Source organism: Myotis daubentonii, chromosome X (genome assembly GCF_963259705.1).
Source record: "Myotis daubentonii chromosome X, mMyoDau2.1, whole genome shotgun sequence".
Lineage (NCBI taxonomy): Eukaryota > Metazoa > Chordata > Mammalia > Chiroptera > Vespertilionidae > Myotis > Myotis daubentonii.
The window spans coordinates 4,768,955-4,796,926 of NC_081861.1; the positions used below are offsets into that span (position 1 = coordinate 4,768,955).

General features: G+C 48.0%; 2 protein-coding genes across 4 annotated transcripts; one reads left to right on the forward strand and one right to left on the reverse strand.

The window, feature by feature from the left end:
* Positions 1–586: 586 nt before the first annotated feature.
* On the reverse strand, positions 587–10,265 carry SLC38A5 (solute carrier family 38 member 5). 2 transcript variants are annotated; one of them, XM_059678528.1, is made up of 16 exons: positions 10,175–10,265; positions 8,608–8,661; positions 8,455–8,530; positions 7,965–8,080; positions 7,803–7,876; positions 7,006–7,098; positions 6,788–6,866; positions 5,116–5,198; positions 4,678–4,736; positions 4,443–4,580; positions 4,194–4,273; positions 3,450–3,550; positions 3,088–3,203; positions 1,717–1,861; positions 1,526–1,629; positions 587–1,027 (listed from the first exon to the last, which is right to left on the reverse strand). In XM_059678528.1, the coding sequence occupies exons 2-16, from the start codon at positions 8,658–8,660 to the stop codon at positions 926–928; spliced, it is 1,419 nt and encodes a 472-aa protein (XP_059534511.1). In that variant the 5' UTR covers position 8,661; positions 10,175–10,265; the 3' UTR covers positions 587–925. The 2 variants fall into 2 exon arrangements, with proteins under 2 accessions (XP_059534511.1, XP_059534510.1); XM_059678527.1 differs by lacking the exon at positions 10,175–10,265 and having other exon boundaries at positions 8,608–8,690.
* Positions 10,266–17,824: 7,559 nt separating this feature from the next.
* Positions 17,825–27,795, forward strand: FTSJ1 (FtsJ RNA 2'-O-methyltransferase 1). 2 transcript variants are annotated; one of them, XM_059680437.1, is made up of 13 exons: positions 17,825–18,237; positions 19,927–20,071; positions 20,344–20,413; positions 20,515–20,608; positions 20,966–21,044; positions 22,587–22,639; positions 22,725–22,778; positions 22,865–22,967; positions 23,070–23,153; positions 24,330–24,427; positions 24,520–24,717; positions 24,935–24,976; positions 27,295–27,795. In XM_059680437.1, the coding sequence occupies exons 2-12, from the start codon at positions 19,951–19,953 to the stop codon at positions 24,965–24,967; spliced, it is 987 nt and encodes a 328-aa protein (XP_059536420.1). In that variant the 5' UTR covers positions 17,825–18,237; positions 19,927–19,950; the 3' UTR covers positions 24,968–24,976; positions 27,295–27,795. The 2 variants fall into 2 exon arrangements, with proteins under 2 accessions (XP_059536420.1, XP_059536419.1); XM_059680436.1 differs by having other exon boundaries at positions 17,826–18,237; positions 24,324–24,427.
* Positions 27,796–27,972: the final 177 nt, after the last annotated feature.

Genomic DNA, 27,972 nt, shown 5'->3' on the forward strand with positions numbered 1-27,972 from the left:
CTCTGGGACCTTGTGGGATCTTCACCATATCCTTTAGAATTGTATCTTAAACCTAGAAATTGTATTTATTGAATGTGTTTGTGTGTGGGCGCACACGCGCCTGTGTGCATTCATCATGTTCAGAACTTAGTGGCTCTTTTCAATTTGAAAATTCAAGTCTTTCTTCATATAATTTTCAAGTGTCACAAATTATTCCTTTGATTTTTTTTCAATCAATTAGAAATATGCAAACCATTTTTAGTTCAACGGCCAAAAATAGACCGTGGGTTGAATTTGGCCTGTGGGCCATAATTCGCCCATTCTGGTGCTAGAACATCAATTCCAGGGATAACTGTCTGCTTGATTCACTGCTGTATCCCCTGCACCTAGAACACTGCCTGGCACCTAGTAGGCTCTCAATAGACGTTTCTGAAATGAGCAAGTGAATGAACGAGTTGGGGAGCAAGTTACTGAAGGAGTGGAGAAGTGAGTGAACACATGAGAGTCAGCTCCATACTACTTCTCAGGGCCTCAGTTTACCCCTGTTTGAACCTAAGCAAGTTCCACCAAGAAGTTTTAGAAAGAGATCAGAAGGCTGAGGCAAGCGTTGAAACTAACATCTTTATTTTCCCCTTTAACTTGAGGGTAATCCTGACAGATTCTACCAGGAGGAGGCAAAAAGGACTGGGCTGGGCAGGGGCTCTCTGAGGACCTGGCCTCCTCCTGCTCCTGTGGAGTTGAGATGAGGACCGTGATCCAAGCTCAGCATCCCTGGGGAGGACAGTGGACCACTCTGCAGTCTCTGTGGCCACCTACTTCCGACAGCCATGTTAATGGGAATCAGCCACCTTCACACACCAGACAGGAGGGACCTGGGAGAGTGGCCTCATCTTCCTCTATACACAGAGATGCATGCGCACAGGAGTCTGGTTGGACCAGGGCACGATCAGTGTCCAGACACATGGCTCCGGCCTGTGGCCCAGTTGAAAAACATGAAGCCTAGACTGATCCCCATGAAGAGCACCCCCAAGACACCAAAACACAGAGCCTATGGACAAGAGGAAGAGAATATGAGACTGGATGGGTCACCACAGCAGAGCTCCTCCTGAGAATGTTCTTCAAGGCCCTCCAGAGAGTCCTTATTCATTTCTGACTCTCCTTTGTGCTCCTCTTTCCTTAAATCCAGACCATTCCTTGAATCTTCCTTCCATCTTCCTAGAACCCTTTAGGGAGTAATCTCCTCCATCCTCCTTGAAGGTTCTCCTGACTCTCTTCTAATAGTGCACCTTCCATCTGGAGAACACTCCCTCTATGCCAGCCTCTTATTGAGTGTCCCCTCTGTCTTCCCAGACCCTGCTGGTGCTCTGTTTGCTCAGCCCCTTCCTAAGACAATCTCCTTCACTCTTTCAGACTAACCACCTTTTTCTCTGGATGAACCATCTTTGCCCAGGCCCCTCTTGAAAAAGTTCCTTCTATCTCTAGTCATCTTGGAGTGCTCCATCCTCAGAGCAACCACCTTTCCCCAGTCCTCCCCTGGAAAGCTCACCTGGATCTTGGGCAAAGAGGAGAGGGGCTCCACCTCAGAGGGTACAATACGGAGGTAGAAGACACTGGGAAGGATGAAGATGAGGCTGGGGGCTGAGGTGGACCCTGAAGTACAAGCAAGAGGAATAAGAGTCTATGTAAGTTTGGGGTACAAGGCCCATATTAGATGGGGACTGGTGTTTGGGTACTGACCGATAACCCCAAAGATATCCCGGATGGTCGGTACGTAGATGACAAGGACATTAACCAAGATGAGCAGAATCACGGCTATGGCCACATGCCGTGGCCAGCTGAAGGCTTTGCTTGGGAAGAGCAGCTGCTGTAGGGCCCGGCGGATCTGTAGCCAGAGTAGGGTGGGACACAAGTCAGCGCCCAAATGCTGCCTCCCCTTCCTTGTGGTCATCTGTCTTTGCCTCCACCCTCTGTCTGAGATCCCTGATTTCCCTTCCATCTGACTGTCTCCACTTTATCTGACCATCCATCTATGCCTCTACCCACTGTCTATTACTTTTTCTCTGTTGGATCATCCATCTATGCCTCTACCCACTGTCTGAAATCTTTACCTCCTCCTCTATCTCTCCTCCCCTGTCTGACTACCCATTTGTCCTTCCATCCTGTCTGAGATCCCTGCCTCTTTCCATCTGACTATCTCTCCCCTCTTTCAAGTCATTCCACCTCCTCATCTGAGAGTTTGTCCCTCTTATACCTTACTACTTTTGCCTCCACCCTTTTTGTGCCTAGCCTGTTTCTTCATTCTGACTGTCCATCTATGCCACTACCCTCTGTCTGACCCTTTTTGCCTCCCTCTTCTGTCTACACCAGTGATGGCGAACCTTTTGAGCTCAGCGTGTCAACATTTTGAAAAACCCTAACTTCATTCTGGTGCCATGTCACATACAGATTTTTTTTTATATTTGCAACCATAGTAAAACAAAGACTTATATTTTTGATATTTATTTTATATATTTAAATGCCATTTAACAAAGAAAAATCAACCAAAAAAATGAGTTTGCGTGTCACCTCTGACATGTGTGTCATAGGTTCGCCATCACTGGTCTAGACAGACATCTGTGCCTCCTTCCTTCAACTGCTACCCCTGTGCCGGGGCTGACCGGCAGACTCTGAACGATGGATGAATGATTACTCTGACACACTTTTCCGTGAAAGAGAGGCTAAGGAGCTAGTTGGCATAAGGAGCCAAAAAAGCCTTGATAGCAAAACACCCAGGGATCAGACTTGTTTGGAAAAGTCAAGGTAGGGGCTGCTGCCTTTGGCAAGGCCCCCCCCCCCCAGAGGACCCTGGTCTTTTGGAGGATCCTCCTTACAGACATTCCAATAAAGTCTCATGCTTCCCCACACCCCTGTCCTCCAGGCTGTCTCTATCCTACCATCTATTTTTGCCTTCTCTGTCCATCTGACAACTCTACCTTCCCTGTCTGTCCATCCCTGCCTCCTCCATCCATCCCTTCATCCACTCCTATCTCCAACATCCATCCAAATATCTATGCCTGTACCCTCTACCCATGTCCCTCTGTTCCATGGCCTCCCTTGGTCCCCACGCACAGGGAATAACACAACTGGCACAGTGAGAGTGACTGCAAGCAGCACTGCCAGGCGCACACAGAGGATGAGCAGGTCCTTTTGGCTGTACATATGTAGCATCTCCGCCTCCACGCTGCCTGGACCATAGGACATGGGACAAGGGATGCTGGATGTGGCAGGAGAACCAGAACCAGTGTCCCCCGTCCCCCCCCCACACACACACATACACACAGAGTAACAAAATCTACATTTGTGATGCATACTGTCCATTTGGAAACTGATGAGTCCGGAGGCATAGAGGAAAAGTGCTCAGGCTCCTGCCCCAACAGTCTTCCCAGTCCCCACCCCAGCTGCCACCCAACCCTGGCTCCAGCTCCACTCACTGTAGAAGGTAAGGTATCCAAAGGTGGCTGTAAGTGCATACATGCAGAACATGGCACCGATGGACACATTGGCTACAGCTTGCATTCTGTGCTTGGAGGGCCTAAGGTACAGAGGTCATAGAATTGTAATGCCCATATCCCTGGACTTGGTCCAGGCCCCTCAAAACCAGCCTCCACCCTCCAGAGTCCCCTTCTCCCAGAGCTGACATTCAGCTGGTACACTCTTGGATTCCCATCTCTACCTCCCTTGTGTAACAAGCCAAGCCTCCCCTCTCTGTCCATCCATATCTCATCCCATAGGACCATCTTTGCCCATATCCTCTGTCTGACCATCTCTGCCTCTCCCTTCCACTTGACTGTCCCTGCCCCTCCCTTCTATCTGACCATCCCTACCTAATTATCCACACATCTCCTATCATATCATCCCTGAGCCCCTTTTGTCCTGTCATATCCCTGTCCCCATCCATGCATGCCACCCCTCCATCTGATCATCTCTGCTGCCCCACTCTGTCCATTAACACCTGTATTGGATGTTAAAAGAGTAAAATGCTTGGGCCCCAATCAGTAAACAGTCACTTCCCTGTGTCTCCTGAGACCTCCTGTCCACTTCAAACCCCTCCCTTTGCATAATCTACAATCAACAATCAAGTTACAGTCCCAGAACTGCTGTAGGGATTGTCAGACATTATAACTATTGCCCCACCTGTTGGTTCATCAAACATGCCCACTTGCCTGTCCACTCACCGGCAGAGCTCCGTGTAAATGGGCAGCACCTCAGGGTGGCAGACAAAGGCAAAAGCCATAATGGGCACTGTGTAGAACATCTAGGGGAATGGCCAAGTACAACAGATTAACACCTATAGGGTTCCATCCCCTATTCTCCATACTCCTGGCCCCACCACTGCTCTTCATATCAGATACTTGAAAGCCCCCAATGTCCAATACTCCAGAGGGCCTGAGTGTGGTGCAAGCCCTATTGGCCTGCATACCCACCTGTGAGTCCACTGTGAACATCTGGGCCTCACAGCTTCTGTTGAGTCCCTGGCTAGGAAGGACTGAGGGGCTCTTACTCTCTGTTACTGTCTCATTGTGGCCCACATCACAGCTAATATGGAACTTCTTATAGATGACCTGAGGAAGAAAGGATGGGGAAATGAGGTTACAGGGAAGGCTGTGTCCCAATGCCCCAAACTCTCTCCACTTCTTCAAGTCCTTCTCTCAGACTCACTGAAATGAGGAAAAACAGCATGCAGGTGAGAGAAAGACCACTGGTATATCCAAGGTAGCCTGCAAGGAGCAATAACACAGAAACTCAGAAATCCAGGGACCCCCTACAGCAAGCATGTCAAACTCATGGTCAGTGGGCCGCATGCCTTATTCATGTGCCCTGCCAGCTACAAGTTTGACATGCTTGCCCTACAGCATATATTAAACCCCTAGTCTGGTTTTCAAGACTCCCTTACCCCAATTATGCCACACCTTTGTATAAGCTTTTACTTCTGCTTGGACCAGCCTCCCCTCCAGAGCAAACTCCTATTCATCTGTTAAAACCCACATCAAAAAAGCTCTCCCCTAGTGTTCAATAGCCCTTGAAAATGGGATTCTCTCAATCTAGCTACCCTTCTCTAACCCCACTATCCAATGACCAACACAGGAAGCCTCTTACCCAAGTATCTCATGAGGGCCAGTGGCAGGATGATTAACACACTAACCATGATGATGAGAAGGTTTCCATTCAAGAACCAGCCCCTAAACAGACAGGCAAACACAGTGACTAGTTGCCGGCCAAAAAACATTGTCAGGCAGACATAGAAGATGGCCAGACAGACAGATTTCTGCCCGTAATCAGGAGATGAGCCAACACCTCAGCTATAAGAAGTCATTCACGTGGTTATAATGATGGCACAAGATTGATAGAAACAGCCAGACTAATTATAAGACTATCTGCCAGACACTGTCAGAGGGATACATCTGAGAACACATGCACAGCTAGACAAAACTGTGCTGTCAGACTCACAAGTGAATACACAACCAGATGGGTAAACAACACCCCAAGTCAGTCAGACTCACATAGTCCAACACAAAGTTCCAGACACAGAGTGAGCCATGACCCTGGTGTCTGGCAGGTAGAACAACAGTCTGATGATCTGGCTGGCTGGCAGACAATGATGCAGAGTCAGACAAAAGTCAGAAACACACATGTGGTTGTTTGAACAGCTCAAGGTTTGTTGAACACCTGAAAGTAGCTGGGTTGATTTGGCCACATGACCAAAGACAGAAATATAGACCACATGAATCAGCCAGCTGGCCACACTATTGGAACCACACTCAAAGAAAGACTGGGATCTGTATAGATAATGGAGGGAGGTGCTCAGGCAAGACAGTTAATACAGAATATGTTGAACAACTGCTCATTTGCTCAAAAGAATTTTATTGAGTGCCTACTATGTTATATCTCATACATACACACAGTTACACCGACATAAACCAACAAAGCATCATTGGCCATATATTCAGTGGGAGCTGATTATAATAATTAGACACACCTAGGTACATAGACTGCCAGCTACCTGGATGGTTTCAGAATCAAGCCAAAAATCTAAAAAGATACACAGAATCAACCATCATATCCAAACAACTGAACAGATTCAGCCAGCATATGGATCCAGAATTTTTAAAATGCAGTCATTTGAATGCATAATCAGAACAACAATCAAGCATACATGGTTGGAACAATACAGAGGACATGTACAGAGTTATAGGTGAGGATCACTTACACAAAGCCAAAGAGAATTTGCCAGAACAATGGTCACTAAATTAAACAGAGATGGAGTCTACTGGCACATACATTTGGAGCAAATCACATATACATAGTTGGCACCACAGTATACGTCACACACATACATACACACTGTTGGAGTCAGTGACCACACATATAGCGAGACAGATTCAGCCAGCCTGATGGACCCAGAATCAAACAGAATCTGTTGAACATGGAAAGTCAGAGTAAACAAATGTCAAATACACATGGTTGGAATTACAGTATACAGGACACAGCTATAGTTGGCTATCAGACAGCTGACCAGAGAACCTGCCACTACAACAGTAACAGAAGCAAAATCCACAGAGTTTAGATCTGCTGAGAGTAGTTGCATGATCAGCATGGGAGTACACTGGACATACAGATTCAGCCACCAGATGGAATCAACCAGAGCAGTCACAGAAATCAACATGGTCTATTAGACTCCTATAGTCAGAGCAACAGTCACACATACTGCTGGCATCACAATACTCAGGAATCACAGTCTGACCAGAGCCAAGGGGTGTTGGTTACTCACCTCTCAGGTTCCACGTTCAGGAAGGTGCCAATAACCAGGGGGAGTTCGGATTTGATGATGAACAGGTAACTGGACATGGCTGGTACAGGTGAGGAGAGTTGTAAACAAAAGGATTTCCCTCATCCCCTTACCCCATTTTCCCCAGCCCAGCCTGGGGAAGCCCACCTCACCCCACCCTCTTCCCTCTCACTGATCCCTCCACTTCCCAGAGTCCTTACCCCCAACATTGTGCAGACAGATGACCATGGCCACCACCACCTTCCCCACAGGCCCCAGTGCCCTCTGTCCCAGCTGCTCATAAGCTCGGATGCCTGGGGGCGGGGGGAGGGCAGGAAGGAACAGGTTGTGGTCCAGGAAGCCCGGGGTGAGGTTAGGAGCCAAAGTCTGGGAGTTGGGGAGTTGGGGTTTAGAGTAATTGAGTCTGATTGATGGGGACTGGGGATGAGAGTTAGTTACAATTGGGCTTGGGGTAGGATCTGGGAGGTGGGATCTGTGGTCAGGAACTGTGGCCAAGGAGAAGGTAGGAGGTGGGCTGGAGTTGGGTAGTGGGGATCATGGGAGCAAATAACTATATACATAGTCTGAGATCACATACACATGGTCTGAGTCCATGGTGGAAGTAAAGTCTGAGATCTGGGGCAATAGAAGCTTGGAAGCTGGGGTCTGAGGACTGGGTCTCTGAACCCTGGTCTCAGGGTTCTACAGCTAGCTGGCTTCCATGGTTGTGGGGACTAGAGACTGAAGGGAGGAGTTAGAGGAGGAATGTATTGGTCTAGGGATGAGGAGGGTCTGAACAATGGGGTTTATGGCCAGACTGAGGGCTGGGGGTTGGGAATTGGGGATCTGGGAGTCCAAATGAGGTCTGAGGGCCAGGGTCAGTCTGGGGTCTGGAGTCCAGGGATTTAAGTGGGGTTTGGGGTCAGGGTGGTATGTCCAGAGTCAGGGGGTTGGTTTGAAATCTGGTGTCTCAGTCAGGGGAGTGGGTCAGGGGTCTGGATTGAGCTCTGGGGCTCACCTACAACACCAGCACAGGTCAGCAGGAGATGGATGGAGTATGAAGACAGAAGAGCAATGCACAGCAGCAGGGCCCTGTGGCAGATGGCACAACTCAGACTTGGCCCCAAGGCCTCCCGCCTGCCCCAAAACAGCCCTGCCCCCCAGGTTGCTTAGAACTCACAAGAAGAAGATGACCCCTGTGTGGGCCATGGCATAGGCCAGCCCCAGGATGCCGCTGCCCATGATGGCGTTGCTGAGGTTGAACACTGACATTCCAAATGATGTCTTCCCCTTGAACTGTGGGTAAGGGGCAAGGCCCAGGAACACATGGGTAGGGGGGTCAAGTAAGGAGACCAGCTCTAGGACCCAGAAAGACTAAGGAGGAAGTGACTGGGACATGAAGAAGCTCAGGAAGGGCCAGAGGAGAAACCAAGAAGTTAGGAAATAAAAGGAATTGAAGATGGGAAGGAGCTGGGAAAAGGAGAACCAGGAAGGGGAAAACTGGGAGATATTTTGGAGGGGAGCATCTATAAGTGGACAGAAACCAGAGAGGGTGGAGCAGCTACCAAAGGAAAACAGCTGGGGAGGGGAGTAGCTGGGAAGAGGGAAGAGTAGGGGAGGAGATGGACTGGGCAGAGTGCAGCTGGGACAGATCCTGTAGGGTCACTCACATCCATGAACTCCGTTGGCTTCCTCCCAGGAGCAGGATTATGGCTAGGCAGGAAGTCCTCGCGTTCCTGCCTGTAGCTGGAGAGGGCAGAGAAATTGGGGCTGATGAGAGGCAATCCTGACCCCTGACCCAGACCCCTCAGGCCCTGACTCACCCCACAGCACCCGCAGGTAGGTCTCCATTCATCTTTAGGTCCTGCAGTTCCATCCTATGGGCTGAGAAAGGGGGTGGGGGTCAGACATGGAGCTGGGGGGCTACAAGGTGGGAAAGCTAGGTGAAGGGGTAGGGGTTCAGCTAGAGACAGACAGGTAGAGAAATAGAAAGCGATGAGGTGAGGGGAACTGGAACAGAAGGATGACAGAGAAAGGGAAATAAACGGAGAGAACTGAAGAGTAAAAGGCTGAGGTGGGTACTTGAAATCTCAGTAGGATCACTTTGTAAAGTATACAAAGCTATACTCCTATGATGTACACCTGGAACTAACACAAATCATACTGAATGTAAACTATAAAATTTATTTTTAAAAGTAAATTTTTTAAAAAATGAGAGGCTGAGAGCGGAAGAGATGAGAGAGAGAAAAGAGCATCAGAGGAGAGATACTCACAGCTACTCATACGTGGAGCGATAAATATGGAGGAAAGAGACAGAAATAAAGAGAGAAAGCAACCTCACAGCAGGCAAGATGGCCATCTGGAGCTGTGATAGCCTGTCCTCCCAAACTTCACACTCACTCTTCTTGCTGTCTATCTCTTTCCTTTCCAGGTCTCCCTCAAACCAACCCCCCCCCCAAAAAAATTGCTTTACCCTCACCACATGGCCAGGTCTCCACTCCGGCCACGTGTCCGCTGACTGCCCCACTTCTCATAATGCCTCCTACCCCCCTCCTTCCTGCCTGGGCCCCAAGCCTGGGCCCCAAGCCTAGCCCAGAGCTGATGCAACCTGTCCACTGGGCTGGGGGTGGGGACTGATACGGAGACCCCAGCCCCTGACTTGGCAAACTCTCTGCCATAACTCTGAATATCCTCACTAGAGGCCAGAGACAATTTCCCAACTGAGCCCCTTTCCAGGGACAGAAGTGACCCAGGAAGCCTCCATTAATCCCCCTTTTAGGAGCCAGAGGTATTTTCTAGATCCCCTGTCAAGTCTTAAACACTCTTCTGGCAGAAGGAACTGTAGACACTTCCAGACTCGAGACCCTTCCTGGGCTCAGGGTGCCTCAGGAATCTTGCCTGAGCCCTAATTTCCCCTCCTGAGGAGGAGCTGTCTCTGAGTGCTCATCAGAAACCCCTTCCAGGACCTGGTGTTCCCGGGGTGGGGGGTGTCTCTGTGATCCCCAGGCCAATTTACAGTCCCTGTCTTCTGAATGGAATTTCTCACCCCTGAACTCACTTCCTGCAAATGCGGTAGCCCAGAAACCCTCATTCTACGTCCCCATCATTGCTAAAACTGTCTCCAGGAGACCCCCACCGGAGTCCTGAGTCCCTTTCCTGGGAAGGGAGGGCTCTTATGGAGCACCATCCTCAGCCGTGAGCACCCTCTGAGGACTCCTACCCACTCCTGAATTCCCTCTTGGGAGCAAGTTACCAAAGGACCCCTCTCCCATTCAATTCCCCACTAATACAAAAAAGGTCTCCAGGGATCCCCTGAGCCCCCTCCCGGGACCCCCATTTGTGCCTTGGGGTCTCCAAAGCCCCCCACCCCGGCCAGCGCCCCCTCCTCACCTCTCCGCTCTTTTCAGCTCCACCAGTGGCAGGACTCAGACTAGAGCTCGGGTCCCCAGTGCCGCGCGGCTCTCTAGAACTGCTCCCCGCCCCCCTCCCCTCCGCCCAGTGGCCAATCAACGCAGCTCGCGCCCCTTCTGGCCCGCGTTTTCCTTTCCCTCCTTCTGGGCGGGGGGGGGGGGGGGGGGGGGGCGCGTAGTGAGGAGAGGCGGGAACCCCTCCCATCTGGACCCACATGGAGGGAGACTGAGGTGTGTGTGGGTCTTGGTTGTGGGGAGGGGCTGTGGACAGAAAGATTGAGGGAGTAGATCCACGCCCAGAGAAAGGGCCAGGCAGGCAGTGAGAATTGACTTAAGGGTCAGCCAGACAGTGGGATGGGATGGATGGAAGGAAGAGATGCAGAGTGGAGAGACAGAGATAGTAACAGAAACAGTCACAAATAAAGACAGGCAGGCACAAGGACAGACAACAGAGAGGACAGAAAGATAGGGTATGGGGGAGTGATAGATAGACAAAGGGGCATTCACTGGGAGAAAGAAACTATAGACAGACTCAGAAACAAACAGGGGGTAGGCCCAAGCAAGCACCTAGAGGCAAAAGGCAGGCCCAGTCGTAAACAGGAGACACAACTGGCAGATAGGTGGACACAGCCAGATATATCCCCAAACAGAGGTTGGAAACAGGCACACCAGCCCAGAGAGACAAGGAGACACAAGAAGTGAAGGAGGCAGAGGGACACCTGCAGAGACAGATGACAAGAGGCAGAGAAAGTCAGATTCAGGCAGAGGGGCACGCAAGGTAGATGGACAGACCTGGGGACAGCAGTGGAAAAAGTGCAGGGATGGACAGACACAGGCAGGCCACTATAAATTGACCTCAGACAGGCAACCTAGCAGAGAGAGGACCTAGATCTTGGAGGTCCCCAGAGGGAGGCGGGGAAAACATTTGTGGTTGGATAGGGAGGGTGGACACACACTGTCTGCAAACTAGGCACACCCTGAAGTCCGGGACCCAGCCCATGCATTGGGTGAGGCCTATCCACACCCTAACCTAGGAGCTCTACTGTCTGTCTGCCCGTCTTATATGGGGGTCTGTGCACTCCCATCCAGGCATGTGTCGCCAACAGGAAGTTGGACCGGGTGGACTTGGGGTCCTGGCCCAACTCTACTGAGCTGCTTAAGGCCCTGGTGGAAAAAAGGCCTCTGCCTGGGCCCCTCCACCCACCTGTCCACCCCTCACTGGGAGCACAGAATTCCCGGAAAGGCCAAGAGCTGGCTGGTGTTCAAAGCTAACCTAGATGCCCCCACCCCAAGTGCAATTGGAAGAGGGCAAGGGATGGGGTGTTTACTTCCCCACAGCAGGAGAGAGACTCCCCCGCACTCAGCTCCATCCAGGGGCTCGGAGATAGAGGCAGACTTGCCATCACCCACAGAGATACAAACTTGCAAGCAGACCCACAGTCACACACACAGAATATATGCTGACAAATATGAATACACACAGAGTGCACATGGAGAGCCAGGCCATGGTAGTCACACACTCACAGCCGCACAGAATGACTTAGTCTTACAGAAATCATCACCCACAGCCTCAGACAACACCCAGAAAGCAGAGAGTGGCACAGGGATAGGCTCACACCGAACCACTATAGATTCATGGACATCATGGCCCAGACTCACAGCCACACACAAAATGCACAGACAAATCTGATTTCACAAAACCAACAACATCATACACAGGCCCAGTGTCTCACACACACACTTCCACGTTCAGAGAGCCCTCGAGGCCAAAGTCCAGATTCAGGCTGTATAATGATACCTGTGTGCATATGAACTCATGTGTGAACTTGTGACCATATCCAGCTCTGGTGGCAGAGAGAGGTACTCACAGCAGACATGATTGTACAGACAGAGAAGCCACAGCCACAGACTCCCACACAACTGTATTCAAGCAGGTAGCTGCACACACAGCGTACACACATAACTGTTAAGTTAGGTGTCTCAGGAGACGGCGCAAGAAATAGAGAGTCCAGTGAATCAGAAAAGAAAGGAAAGGAAAAGGTTTATTTCTGCGTCCCCGGGAGACCCAGTACCCCAAGGACAGGGCACGTGGATTCACGCCAACAGGGAGGGGGGCGCTTTTTTTATACTGGGGTTGGGTGAGGGGCGGGGACATGAGCTGAGGAATTCTCTGCCGCAGGGAATGGGCGGGGGTATTCAGAAAGAAGTCAGTATCTGTGTGGAGGTATGTGGATTAAGGGAGAAGAAGCTGGTATCTGTGTCTGGCACATTGATCTGTGAGAAATCCCAGGGGAAGTCCATTGTCTCATCACATGTCTGCATGTATCCGATCCTGGGCTCTCTCCGACCTAACAATAACTATTGACATATCAAGTCAGAGAAGAAACACGTGGGGAACATAGACAGACACACAATCAGGAAAATCAGAATATAGAATGTACTCTTCCTATTGTTGCAAAAAGGAAATACACCTAAAACTGCATAAAGAAGAAACAAGGGAACCAGATGGTACATATACAGTGGCACCAAAGGAAACATTTGTAGTGCCCTGGCCGGGTAGCTCAGTTGATTAAAGCATTGTCCTGATACTCCAAAGGTGGTGGTTTCGATGTCCAGTCAGGGCACATACAAGAATCAACCAATGAATGCATACCTATAGCCAGCCACTCACCAAGGAGAGACAGAAGCACAGTGGCAGAGAAGGAAGACATACATACATAGGAGGCACACACAGAAGAAACAGACTAATCACCCACAAGCATTTTATACAGGAGACACATAAACATTCAAGGAGCACACACACACACACACACACACACAGTCCCATATAGATGAATTGCCCAACTAGACAGTACCAATACACACAGGTGCTAAAAAGGAAACACACAAATTGGACAGGCAGCCATAGACATAAGATGCAACCGGATAGACATAATATACAACCAAGTGATACAACCGGGCAAGTTACATAGGAAGACACATGTGGAGCTCACAGATGTATGTTTGTGGCTGAGAACATGTACAAATAGATGAGATGCTTTGAAGGTATTCACACACACACACACACACGCCCCTCTGTCTATCCTGGCCTACTCTGATGTCTCTCTCCTCTGATACCCCACCCCCTCAGAGCCATTACACATCTGTGCTACAGGCAGGCCTGGGAAAGAGACACCTGACATCAGAGGCCTTGGCCCAGATGGCTAAGGGGGCAGGGGGTGGGAGCTAGGCAGCTATCTAGGTTTCAAGAAAAGTCTGTAGGGTCCTTCCCAAAGAACTAGGGTACTTTGGACAAAGAAACACATACCCACATCTACCACCTCCTCCCAGCAGCTTCCTACTCTAATCACTTCCCTCTCTCCCCTCCCAGACTCTCCAACATTGCCCAGCACAGGGCCACCAGACACGTAACAAGTGCTCAATAAATGCCACTTATTAAGTGTCATATTATCATTATTATTTTATTTCTGCCAAGTGAACTCTTCTAAGAGAGGGACTAACCTTCATCCAGCTCTCTACCCCATATCTCAGCTAAGCCTCAAGGCACTGCAAATAGCAGGTGCTTAACATGTGCTGGTAGTGGGTAAACAAAGGGAAAGGGAAATCTGACTGTGCAGGGAAGCCTGCTTTGGAAGGAACAGATGTCTTTAAACTTGACCTAGGTATTGAAGCTGTGTCAGGGATAAGAATGCTTTATTTGTTCATCACAGTAGGGCCCTTTCTCAGAGTCATTTAAGAGTTTTGTTGTTTGAGGAAAGCAGACCCTCGGGTGACATTTGGAATTCCTATTGAATCTTTTCAAAGTCAGTTTGTCAGTCCCTCCAAGCAGACCCCTGCTTTTCATTAAAACAGGTCACTAGCAGCCTTCAGGGGAGGGAGCAGCAGAGCCCAACTATTAACAGAGTGAGCTTTCCCAGCTCTGCCACTTTGTAGCAGTGTGGCCAGGAGCAACTGCAAGCCGACAGTTTCAGTTTCCCCTAGGGCGTGATCATGCCTGGGGCCGTTGGTAAAGGTTGAATGAATACTGGTAAATCACTTAGAACAATGCTTGACAACATAGTAATTGCTCAATAACATATTTGTGAAAGGAGTTAATGAAGACTACTCCTGCTGGGAAAGCAGCCTCTCATGGGTTGCATTTAGGATTCTTATCTCCCCTTTCATGCAGGCCCCCCACTGAGTAACTCAATTCAGCCCCTGAGCAGCAAGGTGTTTGAGTCAATGAATAGCCCCTACACCTGGACCACCCGCATCTTTCCCTTAAGGTGTGAGATGCTCTCCAGTACAGAGCTGGCCTGGCAGCTTCCCCTCCTTGACCTCTTCATGAGGCCATGGAGAGGACACCTTTATTCTCAGTGGGGTGTCTGGTGGGAGCTGCAGGCCGACACCCTGCTTCGGGAAGAGCCTGGGGAGTTCAGAGCCTGGTTCCTGTCCTCCTATCCCCTGGCCCTGCTGGAAGAAGCAAGTTTCTTTGCAAAAGAAAATTAAACATCCTCTTTGTGAGAGGCAAGAAAACAGGACATAGAAAGCATCCCACAGGGTGAACATGTCTGCATGGGTTCCCAATGCCTGGCAGCCTCTCCTCTCAGTGGAGCAATGGCTGGTGGCTGGAATCCTTGCTTTCTCACAATTGCTTACTTCTGCAGGCAACGTGTTACCACCACCCCCACAAGACCTTTGAGCTCCCCTTGCAAGCTCTTACTTCCTCCCTGGCTCTCAGAAGCTCCAGAAGGTGTGTCTCCATGTCTCTGTATACGTCTGTCACCTGTCTACACCTCCCAGGGCCCCAGATAATTGCAGAACACACCACTGAGGAAAGAATGAAGAGAAAAGTAACAAAAGGGTGGATTCCGCAAACATGCTCCCTAACACCCACTGTGTGCCAGGCCCTGTTCTAGGTGTTTGGGAGGTAGCAGTGAACAAGAAAGAACAGAAACCCCTGTCCAGTGAAGCTCACAGTTCTAAGGAATGATGTTTCCCCTTCAGGGTCTTTGCACTTGGTGTTCCCTCTGCCTGGAGTACTCTTTCTTCAAATATTGTTAGGTCTCAGCCCAAAGTCACCTCCTCAGAGAAGACTTCTCTGAAACATAATGGAAAAAAACAACTCAATTCCTCTCCATGTCTTTCACCCTACCTTATTATTCTTCATAGCTTTTATACCACCTGATAGAACATTAGATATTTACATATTTGATATTATGTTTAGCCCTGGCCTGCTGCTCAGTGGTTAGAGCATGGGTTGGATTACCGGTCAAGGGCACCTATCTCAGGTTGCAGACCCAATCCAGCCCCTAGTCAGGGCACATGAGGGGGACAACCAATTGATGTGTCTCTCGTGTGGATGTTTCTTTCTATCCTCAGGTGAGGATTTTTTTAAATGGTATATTTATATTTAGTACAGTTATTTTAGTAAGTAAATGTATTAGATACTAGCATATTTAGCTGTACATGTATTTTACATATACACTATACAAAATGCATAAATATATGGTATTGTGTATTTTCTTATATTTACATATAGTAGCATATTTATACTTATGTTTGATTAATAATATGTAACTTATATACTAGCAAATATTATGTCACTATATTTCTATATAATCACATACGTATTAAATAGCATATATGTTTATATACCTAATATATATATTTCAGTACAAGCAGTCCTCAAATAACATCCTTTTGTTCAATGTTGTTTTGTTATGCCATTGATGAGGGAAAAGAAGTCAATTCTGATCGGGGCCATTATGTGGCGTTCACATGTTCTCCCCATGTCTACATGGGTTTTCTCCAGGACTCCAGTGTCCTCACGCATCCCAAAGATATGCAATTGTCCCAAAGTGAATTAGTGTGGGTATGTATGTGAGTGCATCCTGTAATGGAAGGGCATCCTGTCCCGGGTTCGGTCTTACCTTCCACCCTGAGCTATTGAGATAGGCTCTAACCACTATGACCCTGAACTGGAATAAGTGGGTTAGAAAATAAGTATCTTACTTGTTTTTATTAATCTTTCTTCTTATTATTATTAATCTTTCTCAAATGTATGCATAGCTTACATTTATTTCAATGTTTAATATTACAAGTGTTTGGGATATTTTTTTTAGAAGTTTGAACTTTATTTTCAGGATTGATACTTTTGCTGTAGAAACTTAATTCTTGTTATACCAATTAGTTTATGGTAAAATTGGTTTTGTTCATTAGATGTCATTTCACTTAAAGTCCCAGTTTCCAAAAACATATTTACAATGTTAAGGGAGGACTTACTATACATCCTCCCTTGTTTCTATTTCCTCATGTATAAATTGGGGATAATTACAGTAACTTGCTCATATGGTTGTTATAAGGATTAAAATGAGCTCAAGGAAAGGATTTAGCACTGCTCTGGAACCTACTTGTACAGATTACTTGATCAATTTTCAGGAATTTTGTGAACTGGTTGTTAAACACAGCTGCTATTAAAAACAAAATGATATAAACTTACAATTAAATAAATTATGTATTTTTAAAGATGATAAATACTCAAAACTCATCACTTATTTTATTACAGTTCACGATTCTCTATGCTCTTGGGGTTATTTATCCCCTATTTTAACTGTAAGATAAAAATATTACATAATGGTGCACTTCAGTGTTCCGTGACAACATATTGGTAACTTGAAATCTAGCAAGATGACAGTTGTGTAAACCATGGAAATTGGCAAATGTTTGAAATCAGGGCTTCCTCCCTCTCTCCCCTCAAATAGTTGGTTGTTAACCATTTACCAGCACAGCATTGAGAGCACTTAGAATAGTGCCTGGCACATGGTAAACTGTATAATAAATGCTTCCATTATATTTGCCTTTGCACTGGTGGGGATGTATAGGGGGTTTTGGGTTTTTTGTTTTTTTGTGGGTCGGAGTTAAGAATGTTTGAAGAACACAGAATTACACAAGGCTAGTGTGTAGTTATGCCCTAGGCCTGTAACCTCTTTATGGAAAGGTTTTAAGCCAGTCCTGTCCATTATTCTTGTGCATCTAGATTAACACACCTTTGAAATATCAGAAGTAATACCCTCCAAAGGGGGTATTAACCATCAAGAGAAGACATAATCTTAACTATCCTGTAATCCAATCCCTGCCTTGCTGTCTCCAATTTTCCATGTATGCTTTCTCCTTAATTTCAAATGCATAAAGGAAGCTGCAAAACTGTTATCCTCAGGAACATTTGAGATCTTGCTCCCCCAGCATATGTTGTTAGTTTGGCTCAAATAAACTCTTATAAAATCCTCCACAGGTGGAGACGTTTCTTTTGTGAATAGGTATTTATTCTTCCCAATAACTCTGTGAAATCGGTAGTACTTATTTCCCCATTTCACAGGTGGAGAAACTGAAGTTCTAAAATGGGCAGCATCACGTTGAGGAAGTGAAATGCAAAATTGCTGCGGAGCTAATGCACTTTAACCCACATTCCCTCCTCCCCCGTCTACCTCCCAGCCTAATTTCACTTCGCAGCATTTTGGGAAATGTAGTCCACGCACCGCCCACTGAGAAGGAAGGAGCGAGGAGAAAGTCGATCTTAGCCTTGGGACAAAAGAACAAAGGCAGTTTACACGTCAGCTCGCATGCGCGAGTTCAGCAGCTTTGGTCATGCACTTTGCATGCTGGGAACCGCAGTTCTCCCGTCCAGCTACGTAGACACAAGGTGACGGGACACGCGCTGTAAGTTCGGGTTGGTCCGGACCTCCCAGGAGCCTCCGCATTCCACGATGACAGGATTGCCCCGCTGCAGTAGCCCGCAGGCGTGCGCGATTGGCATTCCGAGCAACTAAGAACAGAAACTGAAGCGCTACGATTTCTCACCGGTTTGACTCGGGCTGCTGGCGGACCGGACTCTCGTGTCCCGCTCCTCCCCACTTCGAAAGCTACCGAAGGCCCTGGGGCACGGAGGACAGTTGAGGCACGACTGCATCGTCCCGCCAGCGAGGGAAGGAGAGAAGTTCGCCCTTGTCGCTGCAGCTAGTAGTCTGGCCGGCTGACACCCGGGAGGCTGCAGACCCAGGGTTGGTGAGTAGAAGGGGACTACGATCGCGGGGTGGGCTGGGGTAGTCAGGGGTCCAGAGATCAGCGGATCCGCCTTGAGGGGGATCTGAAGGCCCCAGTAGGCACATGGTCTTTGAGTTAATATAGAGGAGGGGAGGAGGGAACGGTGGTGTGACCAGAGGGCTGTTCATTGGGGCAGGTATGAGTGTACGGAGCTCTGGTGGGGATATGATGGGAGGAATCAATAGGGGCTAATGGTCGACACGTTCATGGGGCCCAATAGGGGTGTGTTCATTGATTAATGAGGAGGTGCTAGAGTGAGCAACTAGAAGATAATGGAAGGCAAATGGGGATGTGATCCCTAAGGCAGCGGTTCTCAACCTGTGGGTCGCGACCCCTTTGGGGATCCAACGACCCTTTCACAGGGGTCGCCTAAGACCATCGGAAAACACATATATAATTATATATTGTTTTTGTGATTAATCACTATGCTTTAATTATGTTCAATTTGTAACAATGAAAATACATCCTGCCTATCAGATATTTACATGACCTTTCATAACAGTAGCAACATTACAGTTATAAAGTAGCAACAAAAATAATTTTATGGGTGGGGGTCACCACAACATGAGGAACTGTATTAAAGGGTCGCGGCATTAGGAAGGTTGAGAACCACTGCCCTAAGGGATTGATGATTAATGAAGAGTGGTGGGGCATAGTAATTGAAAAGATAATGGTGAGGCTATGCAGGGAATAATAGAGCCCAGTGGGGGTCATGATCAAGGAACTAATGGAAGCAGTGGTCAAGAAGAGGAAATGAGAGACGAACAGGTGTTGTAGTCAAAGGCTTTTAATGGGTTATCATGGCATGATCATTGAGGAATTAATGGTAATTGAGCAAAGAAAGGGTAATAGTAAGGTGTTGGGAGGTGATCATCAAGTCATTACTGGGGGGGCAAATGTGCAGTGAGGGGAGAATGGGAAACTGATCATCCAGGATTAACATGAGTGTGTGGTAATGAAGGAATTACAAGCTACCAATGGTGTGATCTATGAGAGATCAATTGGAGGGCTGAATTAATGGGGGCTGATAAATCATAACAATTGAGAGCTTAATGGGAACTAATAGGCCATGATCCCCCAGGCATCAATGGGTGTTGATAACGATGCAGTAATAAAGGAATTACTGGGGACCTAATCATTTCAGGGATTAATAAAGAGTTGGGTAGGGAGAGAGCTATTAAGGAGGTGGGGAGTACAATGATGTAGTATTAATATAAGGGGGATGAAAGCAAGGGATTAATGTGGGGCTAACAGGGCTATATTAATCTAGGGGCAATGAGGACATCTGGGGAGACAGTGAGATGTTAATGGGGATAAGGTAGGCAGAGAAGGGTTGATAGTCTCGGGTGTAATATGTGGAGTGTGGGTAACAAGAGTGGAGGTTGACAGGATCAGTAATGATTCATCTATGAGATAAGTTTGGGTTTTGGGGGATCTGTGTGGTGGGTGGTGGAGCCTAGGTTCAGTCTGGAGTTGTTCAGGCTCTGTGAGGTCAGTGGGATCGGTGACTGGGTTCCAGTCTTCTGATCTGCTGAGTGAGCTATCACATGGGTCAGATGAGCCCAGTGTGGTTTCACAGACCTACAGACACAGGTGGTGGTCCACTCACCCAGTTACTGATACAGGATGGCATCAACTTACTGTTGGCAGGTCCCTGGGCAAACAGTGTGCGAGATGGGACGGACGTCGAAGGACAAGCGGGATGTCTACTACCGCCTGGCCAAGGAAAATGGCTGGCGTGCCCGCAGTGCCTTCAAGCTGCTACAACTCAATGAGGAATTCCAACTCTTCCAAGGTCTCCACCTGGCAGGAGAATCACTGGGGGATGGGGCAGGCACAGGGAACAGACAAATGAACTAGGTCTGCCGAGCGATCTGTGGTGGGTGGGCTAACTTGAAGGGTCTGTGAGGCAGGGGCCAAACAGGAAGGTGTGCAGATACTCAAGAAATCTTGGGGCCCTGGGCAGAAGAGAGATGTGGGAGCTCCCAAGGGGAGAGGGATGAATTTTGCAGGGTCCCGGGTTGGAGCAGTAGGTGCATCTGACACTACACCTTCCTGTGTGCTCAGGTGTGACACGGGCAGTTGACCTGTGTGCAGCCCCGGGCAGCTGGAGCCAGGTGCTGAGCCAGAAGATTGGGTGAGTGTGGAGTCCCAGATGGGGGCGTTCCTGGAGGGCAGGCTAGGTGGAGGGCGGGCCAGGAGTGAAAACTGGGCTGACATGGGTCCTGTTGTCCACAGGAGTCCACAGGGGTCCGGCCATGTGGTGGCTGTGGACCTTCAAGCTATGGCTCCACTACCAGGTGTGTTACAGATCCAGGGGGACATCACCCAGGTAAGAGCATGGCTGAGGGTGTGGGAGGTGTTTCCTGGGTGAAGATCCTCTCACCTGGGGGCTACAGAAAGTGGAAGAGACAGAGAAGCAGACTGAGAGAGACAGAAATAAAGTAACCGAGAGAACCAGAGAGAGTGTGACAAGGAAGCAGAGAAACAGAGCCAGCAGGCTGTCATCCGAGAGAGCTGGCAAAAAATTATGGGACTGGGTCCTCAGAGACAGAGTGTGGTCTTAGACAGGCAAAGCATGAGCATTTGTCTGACTCTGGGCCTGTGGGCCAGGGCCATGGACAGGTGGGGTCAGATGGCCACAGCATGCGGGGACCTTGGGGCTACTCATCCGCCCTCTCTTTCATAGCTGTCCACTGCCAAGGAGATCATCCGGCACTTTGAGGGCTGCCCCGCGGACCTAGTGGTGTGTGACGGGGCTCCCGATGGTAAACAAGGGTTGGGAGACCAGGTGGCGGGGGGTCCCATGTGTGTCTTTCTGTATTTCCCATTTTGTTGGCTTCTTTCACCAAGTCAACTCCCTGCCTCTCTCCTCCTCTGTCAGCTGTTTCCTACATCTGGCAACTTCTCCCAACATCTGGATAGGGAAGGTTTCACTGAAGTTATGGCAAAGACCTAAAGGTGCTCTCTGCCTCCATCTTCTCCCTCCTCATACTCTACCACTTCAATTTTGTCTGTTGTCCACAGTTCCCTCCTTTCATATCTTGTCTCTCTTCTCTCTGCAGCTCTCCAATCTACCTTCCTGCCCATTCATTTTTGTCATTCAGTCAATCATCCATTCAACACACACTTACTGAGCATCTATTGTGTGTCGGGCACTGTTCTACATGTTGGGAAAACATTTGTGAATAAAAGTGCACTAATCTCTGACCTCATAGAACTGGTGTTCTAGTGGGAACAGATAGAAAAGAAACATGATTGAGCTCTGTGGCATATCAAAAGGTGATAGGCACCATGGGGAAATCAATGAAAAGGGGGAGGGGGAGTACCTATTGGAATATTAAATAAAGTGGATAGGGAAGGTTTCACTGAAGTTATGGCAAAGACCTAAAGGTGAGAGAGTGGGCCAGAGGCATGCCTGGAGAAAGAACAATCCAGGCAAAAGGACCAAGCTGTACAAAGGCCCTGGGGTGGGAGGGTGCTTGGTGTGTGTGAACACCAGTGTGGTTGGATCAGAGTGAGGAGAGTGGTAGGAGGTGAGGTCATGAGGTGACAAGAGGACAGATCCTTGTGTGGATCCTTAGGGGCCACAGTAAGAACTTTGACTTTTTCACTGAGATGAGAACTCAGAGAAAACCATGAGAGGGTTATGAGCAGTGGAGGGCCATGCCTGACTCTGGGTTGTGACAGGATCCCTCTGGCTGCTGTGAGCAGTGTGAGGGGCGAGGATGTAAGCCGAGGGGCCTGGGGAGGAGGAGGCCATTGCAATAGTCCAGGTGAGTGATGACAGCAGTGATGAGAAGAGGGTCAGTTCAGGAGATCTTTTGAAAGTAGGGCCGACAGGATTTACAAATGGCTTGAATATGGGTGTGAGGAGAGAATGGAGCTTGTCAAAGGTAACTAAGGTTTTTGGTCTGAACAACTGGCAGGATCAGATGAGACAAGGGAAGATGGTGAGAGGAAGAGGTTTGGGTAGGAAGGGCAAGAGTTTGGTTTTGGACAGCTCAAGTCTGAGATGTCAACTCTGATCTGAGTCTGGCATTTAAGAATCTGAGCTGGAAAAAAAAGAATCTGAACTGGAGGTTAAAAAATGATGATAAAAATGCCGATAAGGTTGTTTTGAGAACTAAAATGAGCTCCTAGGGGTTAGGAGCGCAGAATGTGCATCTAGTTGAAAAATATTAATTTGCATGCAGAACCTTAGCAATAAGAGAGGCTGGGAAATGTTTTTAGCCTTCTAACCTCTCTGGGACAAGAAGATAGCTAGAACTGGATGCCCCCTGCCCCTAATGCCGTTCCTCTTGCCGCAGTAACTGGCCTCCATGATGTTGATGAGTATATGCAGGCCCAGCTTCTCCTAGCCGTGAGTAACCCTGGCTGCCCTTGCCTCCGTTTGGCCCCCTCCTGGCTATCTCTACCTCAGCCTTAGCTATCTGTCCTGTCCACAGGCTCTGAACATTGCTACACATGTCTTGAAGCCAGGGGGCTGCTTTGTAGCCAAGGTAAGCCTCGGGAAACCTAGTGGGGGACAGAGATGGGTCCCTGAGGGTCGCCCTCATGCTTCCATCTCTGCCTCTCCACCCTGCAGATCTTCCGAGGCCGGGATGTGACACTGCTCTACAGTCAGCTGCGTGTCTTCTTTTCCAACGTGCTCTGTGCCAAGCCTAGGAGCAGCCGGAACTCCAGCATCGGTCAGTGGGGCGGAAGGGCTGGGCAGTCAATGCCACCTCAGGGACATGTCCTGCCCCGAGGTGGAGATGACAGTCGCCCCTCACTCTACTTTTCACCCACAGAGGCCTTCGCTGTCTGTCAGGGTTATGACCCCCCTGAGGGCTTCCTGCCAGACCTGACCAAACCCCTGCTGGACCACTCTTACGGTGAGAGCCAGAGCCTTGTGCTAGTCCCTGGGGAGACTGCCCCCTTTGGAATTTATGTCTCAGGAGGACTCTCAGCCTCACCCCCTGGTAGAGACTCTGTTCCTAATGGGAATTCTGTCCCTAGAGCAGTAATGGCGAACCTATGACACGCATGTCAGAGGTGACATGCGAACTCATTTTTTTGGTTGATTTTTCTTTGTTAAATGGCATTTAAATATATAAAATAAATATCAAAAATATAAATCTTTGTTTTACTATGGTTGCAAATATCAAAAAATTTCTTTATGTGACACGGCACCAGAGTTAAGTTAGGGTTTTTCAAAATGCTGATACGCCGAGCTCAAAAGGTTCGCCATCACTGGCCTAGAGACTCAGCCCCACCCTCTGGTGGAAATCCCCCCCCCCATATGGATATTATATCCCAGGAGGATCTTCAGCCCAGTCCTCTAGCGATAACTGGGAATAACTACTCTTGGACCTGGTGAAATTCTGTCCCAGGAAGGTCTGAGCTCTGCCCCAGTTGAGACACCCACCTAAGGAGATTATAGCCTAGGAAGATTCAGTCACATCCCCATGTGGAAATCCTATGAGGTTCCACATGGAATTTTGCCCCATGAGGTTCTTACGCCTAGCTATTTTTTTAGAGAGAGGCAGGGAGAGGGATACAGAGATAGAAACATCGATGAGAGAGAAATATCGATTGGCTGCCTCCTGCTCACCGCCTACTGGGGACTGTGCCTGCAACCCAGGCATGTACCCTGACCAGGAATTGAACCATAACCTCCTGGTTCATGGTTGATGCTCAACCACTGAGCCACACCAGCTGGGCTCACCTGGCTCTTTGTGGGAAAGGGCACAGAGCCTACTCATGTAGCAAGCATGATTGAGTGAGACAAGGTTCAGGCTGTATATGATAGAAAGGCAGATAGACATAAAAGTGCAGTGTGAAAAAAAGCAGTGGGGCTGATATTTTAGAGAGGTGATCATGGAGGGCCTCCCTGAGAAAGTGATCTGAACCAAATAAAGGATTTCCGGTGGAGGAGGGTGAGAGTAGCTGGTGGATAAATGGGGAGGCCTCGGTACCCATGCTGCAGCCCAATTCATAACTGATCCCAGGCATCCCAGCCTTGTCCTTGTCCTTGTCCTGTCTTATTTCTCCCTGCTTGTCAGATCCAGATCTCAACCAATTAGATGGACCCACCCGCATCATTGTTCCATTTGTGGCCTGTGGGGACCTGAGCTCCTATGATTCGGACCGCAGTTACCCACTGGACGTGAGTGCCCAACTGACAGTAGGCAGATGGAGGGGGGGGTGCTCTCCTAGGTTCCCAGATCCTCACCATCTTCCCGCTATGTGTCCCTGCAGCTGGAGGATGGCTCGGAGTACAAGTACATGCCGCCCACGCAGCCCCCCATCTCGCCGCCATACCAGGAAGCCTGCATGTTGAAGAAGAAGGGGCGGCTGGCCAAGGAGATCCGCTCCCAGGACTGCCCCATCAACACAGTGAAAACATTGCCCCAGCCCCTGGCTGCCCCACAGCGCCACACCCTGATGGCCTCTGAGGTCTGGAAACATGGCCCAGGGCACTGCTGTGCCCTTTCTCTGTGTCCATAGTGACCCTTCCCAGTACTCCTCTTTCTGCCCCCAAATCATGTGGCTTCTGGGGTCAAAATTCTCTTCCCTGCCTCCCAATAGCTGTAAAATTCAATGGGTAAAACCAACTACAATGAATGGAAAAGCTTAGCCAAACATCTGAGACTCTTTTCTTTTTCTTGAGTAGGTGGAAGACAGTGGAATGAATTGTTCAGCTTAACACATCAAGGTAAATCTGCCTTTTTATCTAAGAGTTTGAGTAAAGGACACCTTTAAGAAAAAGATCAGTTAAAAAGAAAAAAGAAAAAGATCAGTAAAATTTCACCTTTGATAATTTTTACATCAACTGATAAGATTTCATTCAGCAAACCTTTACTAAGCATCTGAAATTGTATGTCAGGAACTGCTTTAAGCATTTTACATATTACATATTGAGGCATTCGGTAAACATTAAACCTGTACTGTGTGCTGGGCATTGTTCTAGGTTTGGAGGTAGAGTGGGGAAAACAGGGAAATACCATCACCCTGGTAGAGATTCTAGATTGGGGAAGAGGTAATAAATAAAATGGTCTGAATACAGGAGTTTCCCTCCACACACACACACACACACACACACACACATAAATACACACTTATAGCTTGCATTTCACTATGTATTTATATAGCCTGTATTGTAATATAATGTGTTTTATATAGACATATCTATAATAATAAAAGCGTAATATGCTAATTAGACCGGACGTCCTTCCAGACGAAGCCGGGCTGCGAGGGAAGCCCAAGTCCTGGGTGCCTGCTGGCAGCCAGAGGGAAGCCTGGGTCCTGGTGCCGGAGGGAAGCCTGGGACCCAGGTGCCAAAGGGAAGCCGGTGCCAGCAGCTGGGAGAAAGAAGGCTTACTCTTTTTAAAAAAATATATTTTTTTATTGATTTTTTACAGAGAGAAAGGAGAGGGATAGAGAGTTTGAAACATCGATGAGAGAGAAACATCGATCAGCTGCCTCCTGCACACCCCCTCCTGGGAATGTGCCCACAACCAAGGTACATGCCCTTGACCGGAATCGAACCTTCAGTCCACAGGCTGATGCTCTATCCACTGAGCCAAACTGGTTAGGGCAAGAAGGCTTACTCTTGCACGAATTTCGTGCTTCAGGCCTCTAGTATTTTATATATAATGTGTAAAAGTAATATTGGCCCAGTCGATGTTGCTCAGTGGTTGAACATTGGTCCCTGAACCAGGAGGTCACAATTAGATTCCCAGTCAGGGCACATGCCCAGAATTTGGGCTACATCCCCAGTAGGGGGCATGCAGGAGGAAGCCGATCAATGAGTCTCTCCCATCATTGATGTTTCTATCTCTCTCTCTCCCTCTCCCTTCCTCTCTGAAATCAATTATATATATATATAATGGATATGAAAAAAGTTAAAGTAAATCAGGGTAAATAGAATCAGGAATTCTGGGGGTGGCAGTGTGCACTTTCTAAAAGTGTTGGCATGGAAGGCCTCACTGCGGTAACGTTTGAGCGGAGACCTGAAGGAGATGAGGGATGGAATCCATGTATCTATCTAGGGAGAGCATTCCAGGGAGAGGAAATAGCAAATGCAATGGCCCTGAGGCGGAACTGTGCCTGGTGTGCAAGGGAGCAGTGAGGGGCCAGTTTACCTGTAACAAAGTGGGCCAAACCTGTCAGTGCCAGAGTTTCTCATCCTGAGGCCCTCAAGTTCAGGGACATCCCTTTCTGACAATGGCTTATAAATAAGTACTAAAATTTCCTAGCTGGCACTATTTGTAGTACCCCCGGACTAGAAACAGTGCAAACATCCATCAACTGAAGAATGGGTCGTTAGCCCGGCTGGGTATGGCTCAGCAATTGAGCATCGACTCAGGAACCAAAAGGTCACTGGTTTGATTCCCAGTCAAGGCATATGCCTGAGTTGCAGGCTCCATCCCCAGTAGGGGCCATGCAGAAGGCAGCCAATCAATGATTCTCTCTCATCACTGATATTTCTCTCTCTCTCTCTCTCTGAAATCAATTAAAATAAAAAGAATGGTTTATTAAATCATAGTTTATTCATGGCAGAGCAATATCGGTAATGAGAATGAACATCCTACAATTATATGAAATAAGACCCTACTATTACTCATTAAACAGAACATATATATGTTTTATGTATTTTTCTGTATGTCACTGTTTATAATAAAAGTAGGGAGTAGCCCTGGCTGGTTCGGCTCAGTGGATAGAGCATCAGCCTGCAGACTGAAGGGTCCCAGGTTTGATTCCCATCAAGGGCACATGCCTGGGTTGTGGGCCAGTAGGGGACATGCAAGAGGCAGCCAATCAATGATTCTCTCTCATTGATATTTCTGTCTCTTCCTCTCCCTTCCTCTCTGAAATTAATAAAAACATATTTTAAAAATAAAATAATAATAAAATAAAAGTAGGGAGGAAACTTGACAAAAAAATGTTAGTAGCCAGGTAAACAATGATTAAGTAGAAGAAAGTGGGGAAATGCATTTTTTGTTTAAAACTTTTTCTTTAACCTTTTAATAGCTGGCAGTCTGTGACAACTTGGAAGCTGTTTGCTGTCAGGAGAACCAGAACTTGTGTTTATGAACTTGTTTTTCAAATATCTCGTCACTGGGTCCTGAACACAAGCTTCGAGTGGGAATCTGCAATGACCACCATGAACACAGCCAGGAAAGAAACATCATGGAAAGTTCGTTTGAACCACAGAAGGGGTTCTTGACTGAAATCTTGCCTGTTCTCTGAATCTTCCCAGCGGTATCAATGAATATGATGGAGGAAAATAGTACATCTTTATTTTCACTAATATAACTAAAATTTAGTTTTATTCCCAAATATGAATTTCTAGCAGTAAATCATGGTTATAAAAGCAGTGCCTGCGACTTTCCTGACAAACCAAATCAAATCAGTTCATTTTTATAGTAGGGTTTACGGGCATCATGAAATATTGTTCACGTTCGTCACTAATTGAAATCATGGGATATCTTATAATTTGATTTACTAATAAAAATGCCATATATTATTACATCCCAATGTTGTTTCATTTTAATATAGACGGCAGCCCTGGCCGGTGTGGTACAGTGATTAGCATTGACCCTAGCACCACAGGAGCATATATCTGAGTTGTAGGTTCACTCCCCACCCCCAGTTGGGGTGCGTGTGGGAGGCAGCCAGTTGATGTTTCTCTCTTACATTGATGTTTCT

What these genes read in the sequence shown, in the direction of transcription:
- SLC38A5 (XM_059678528.1), bottom strand. Translation starts at nt 8,660, where the DNA reads ATGGAACTGCAGGACCTAAAGATGAATGGAGACCTACCTGCGGGTGCT. An exon ending in CTACCTGCGGGTGCTGTGGG is followed by an intron (nt 8,531 to 8,607) that starts GTGAGTCAGGGC and finishes TGCCCTCTCCAG; the next exon opens with CTACAGGCAGGAACGCGAGG. An exon ending in TGGATACCTTACCTTCTACA is followed by an intron (nt 3,204 to 3,449) that starts GTGAGTGGAGCT and finishes CCTATGGTCCAG; the next exon opens with GCAGCGTGGAGGCGGAGATG.
- FTSJ1 (XM_059680436.1), top strand. Translation starts at nt 19,951, where the DNA reads ATGGGACGGACGTCGAAGGACAAGCGGGATGTCTACTACCGCCTGGCC. An exon ending in GGAATTCCAACTCTTCCAAG is followed by an intron (nt 20,072 to 20,343) that starts GTCTCCACCTGG and finishes CTGTGTGCTCAG; the next exon opens with GTGTGACACGGGCAGTTGAC. An exon ending in ACCGCAGTTACCCACTGGAC is followed by an intron (nt 24,428 to 24,519) that starts GTGAGTGCCCAA and finishes GTGTCCCTGCAG; the next exon opens with CTGGAGGATGGCTCGGAGTA.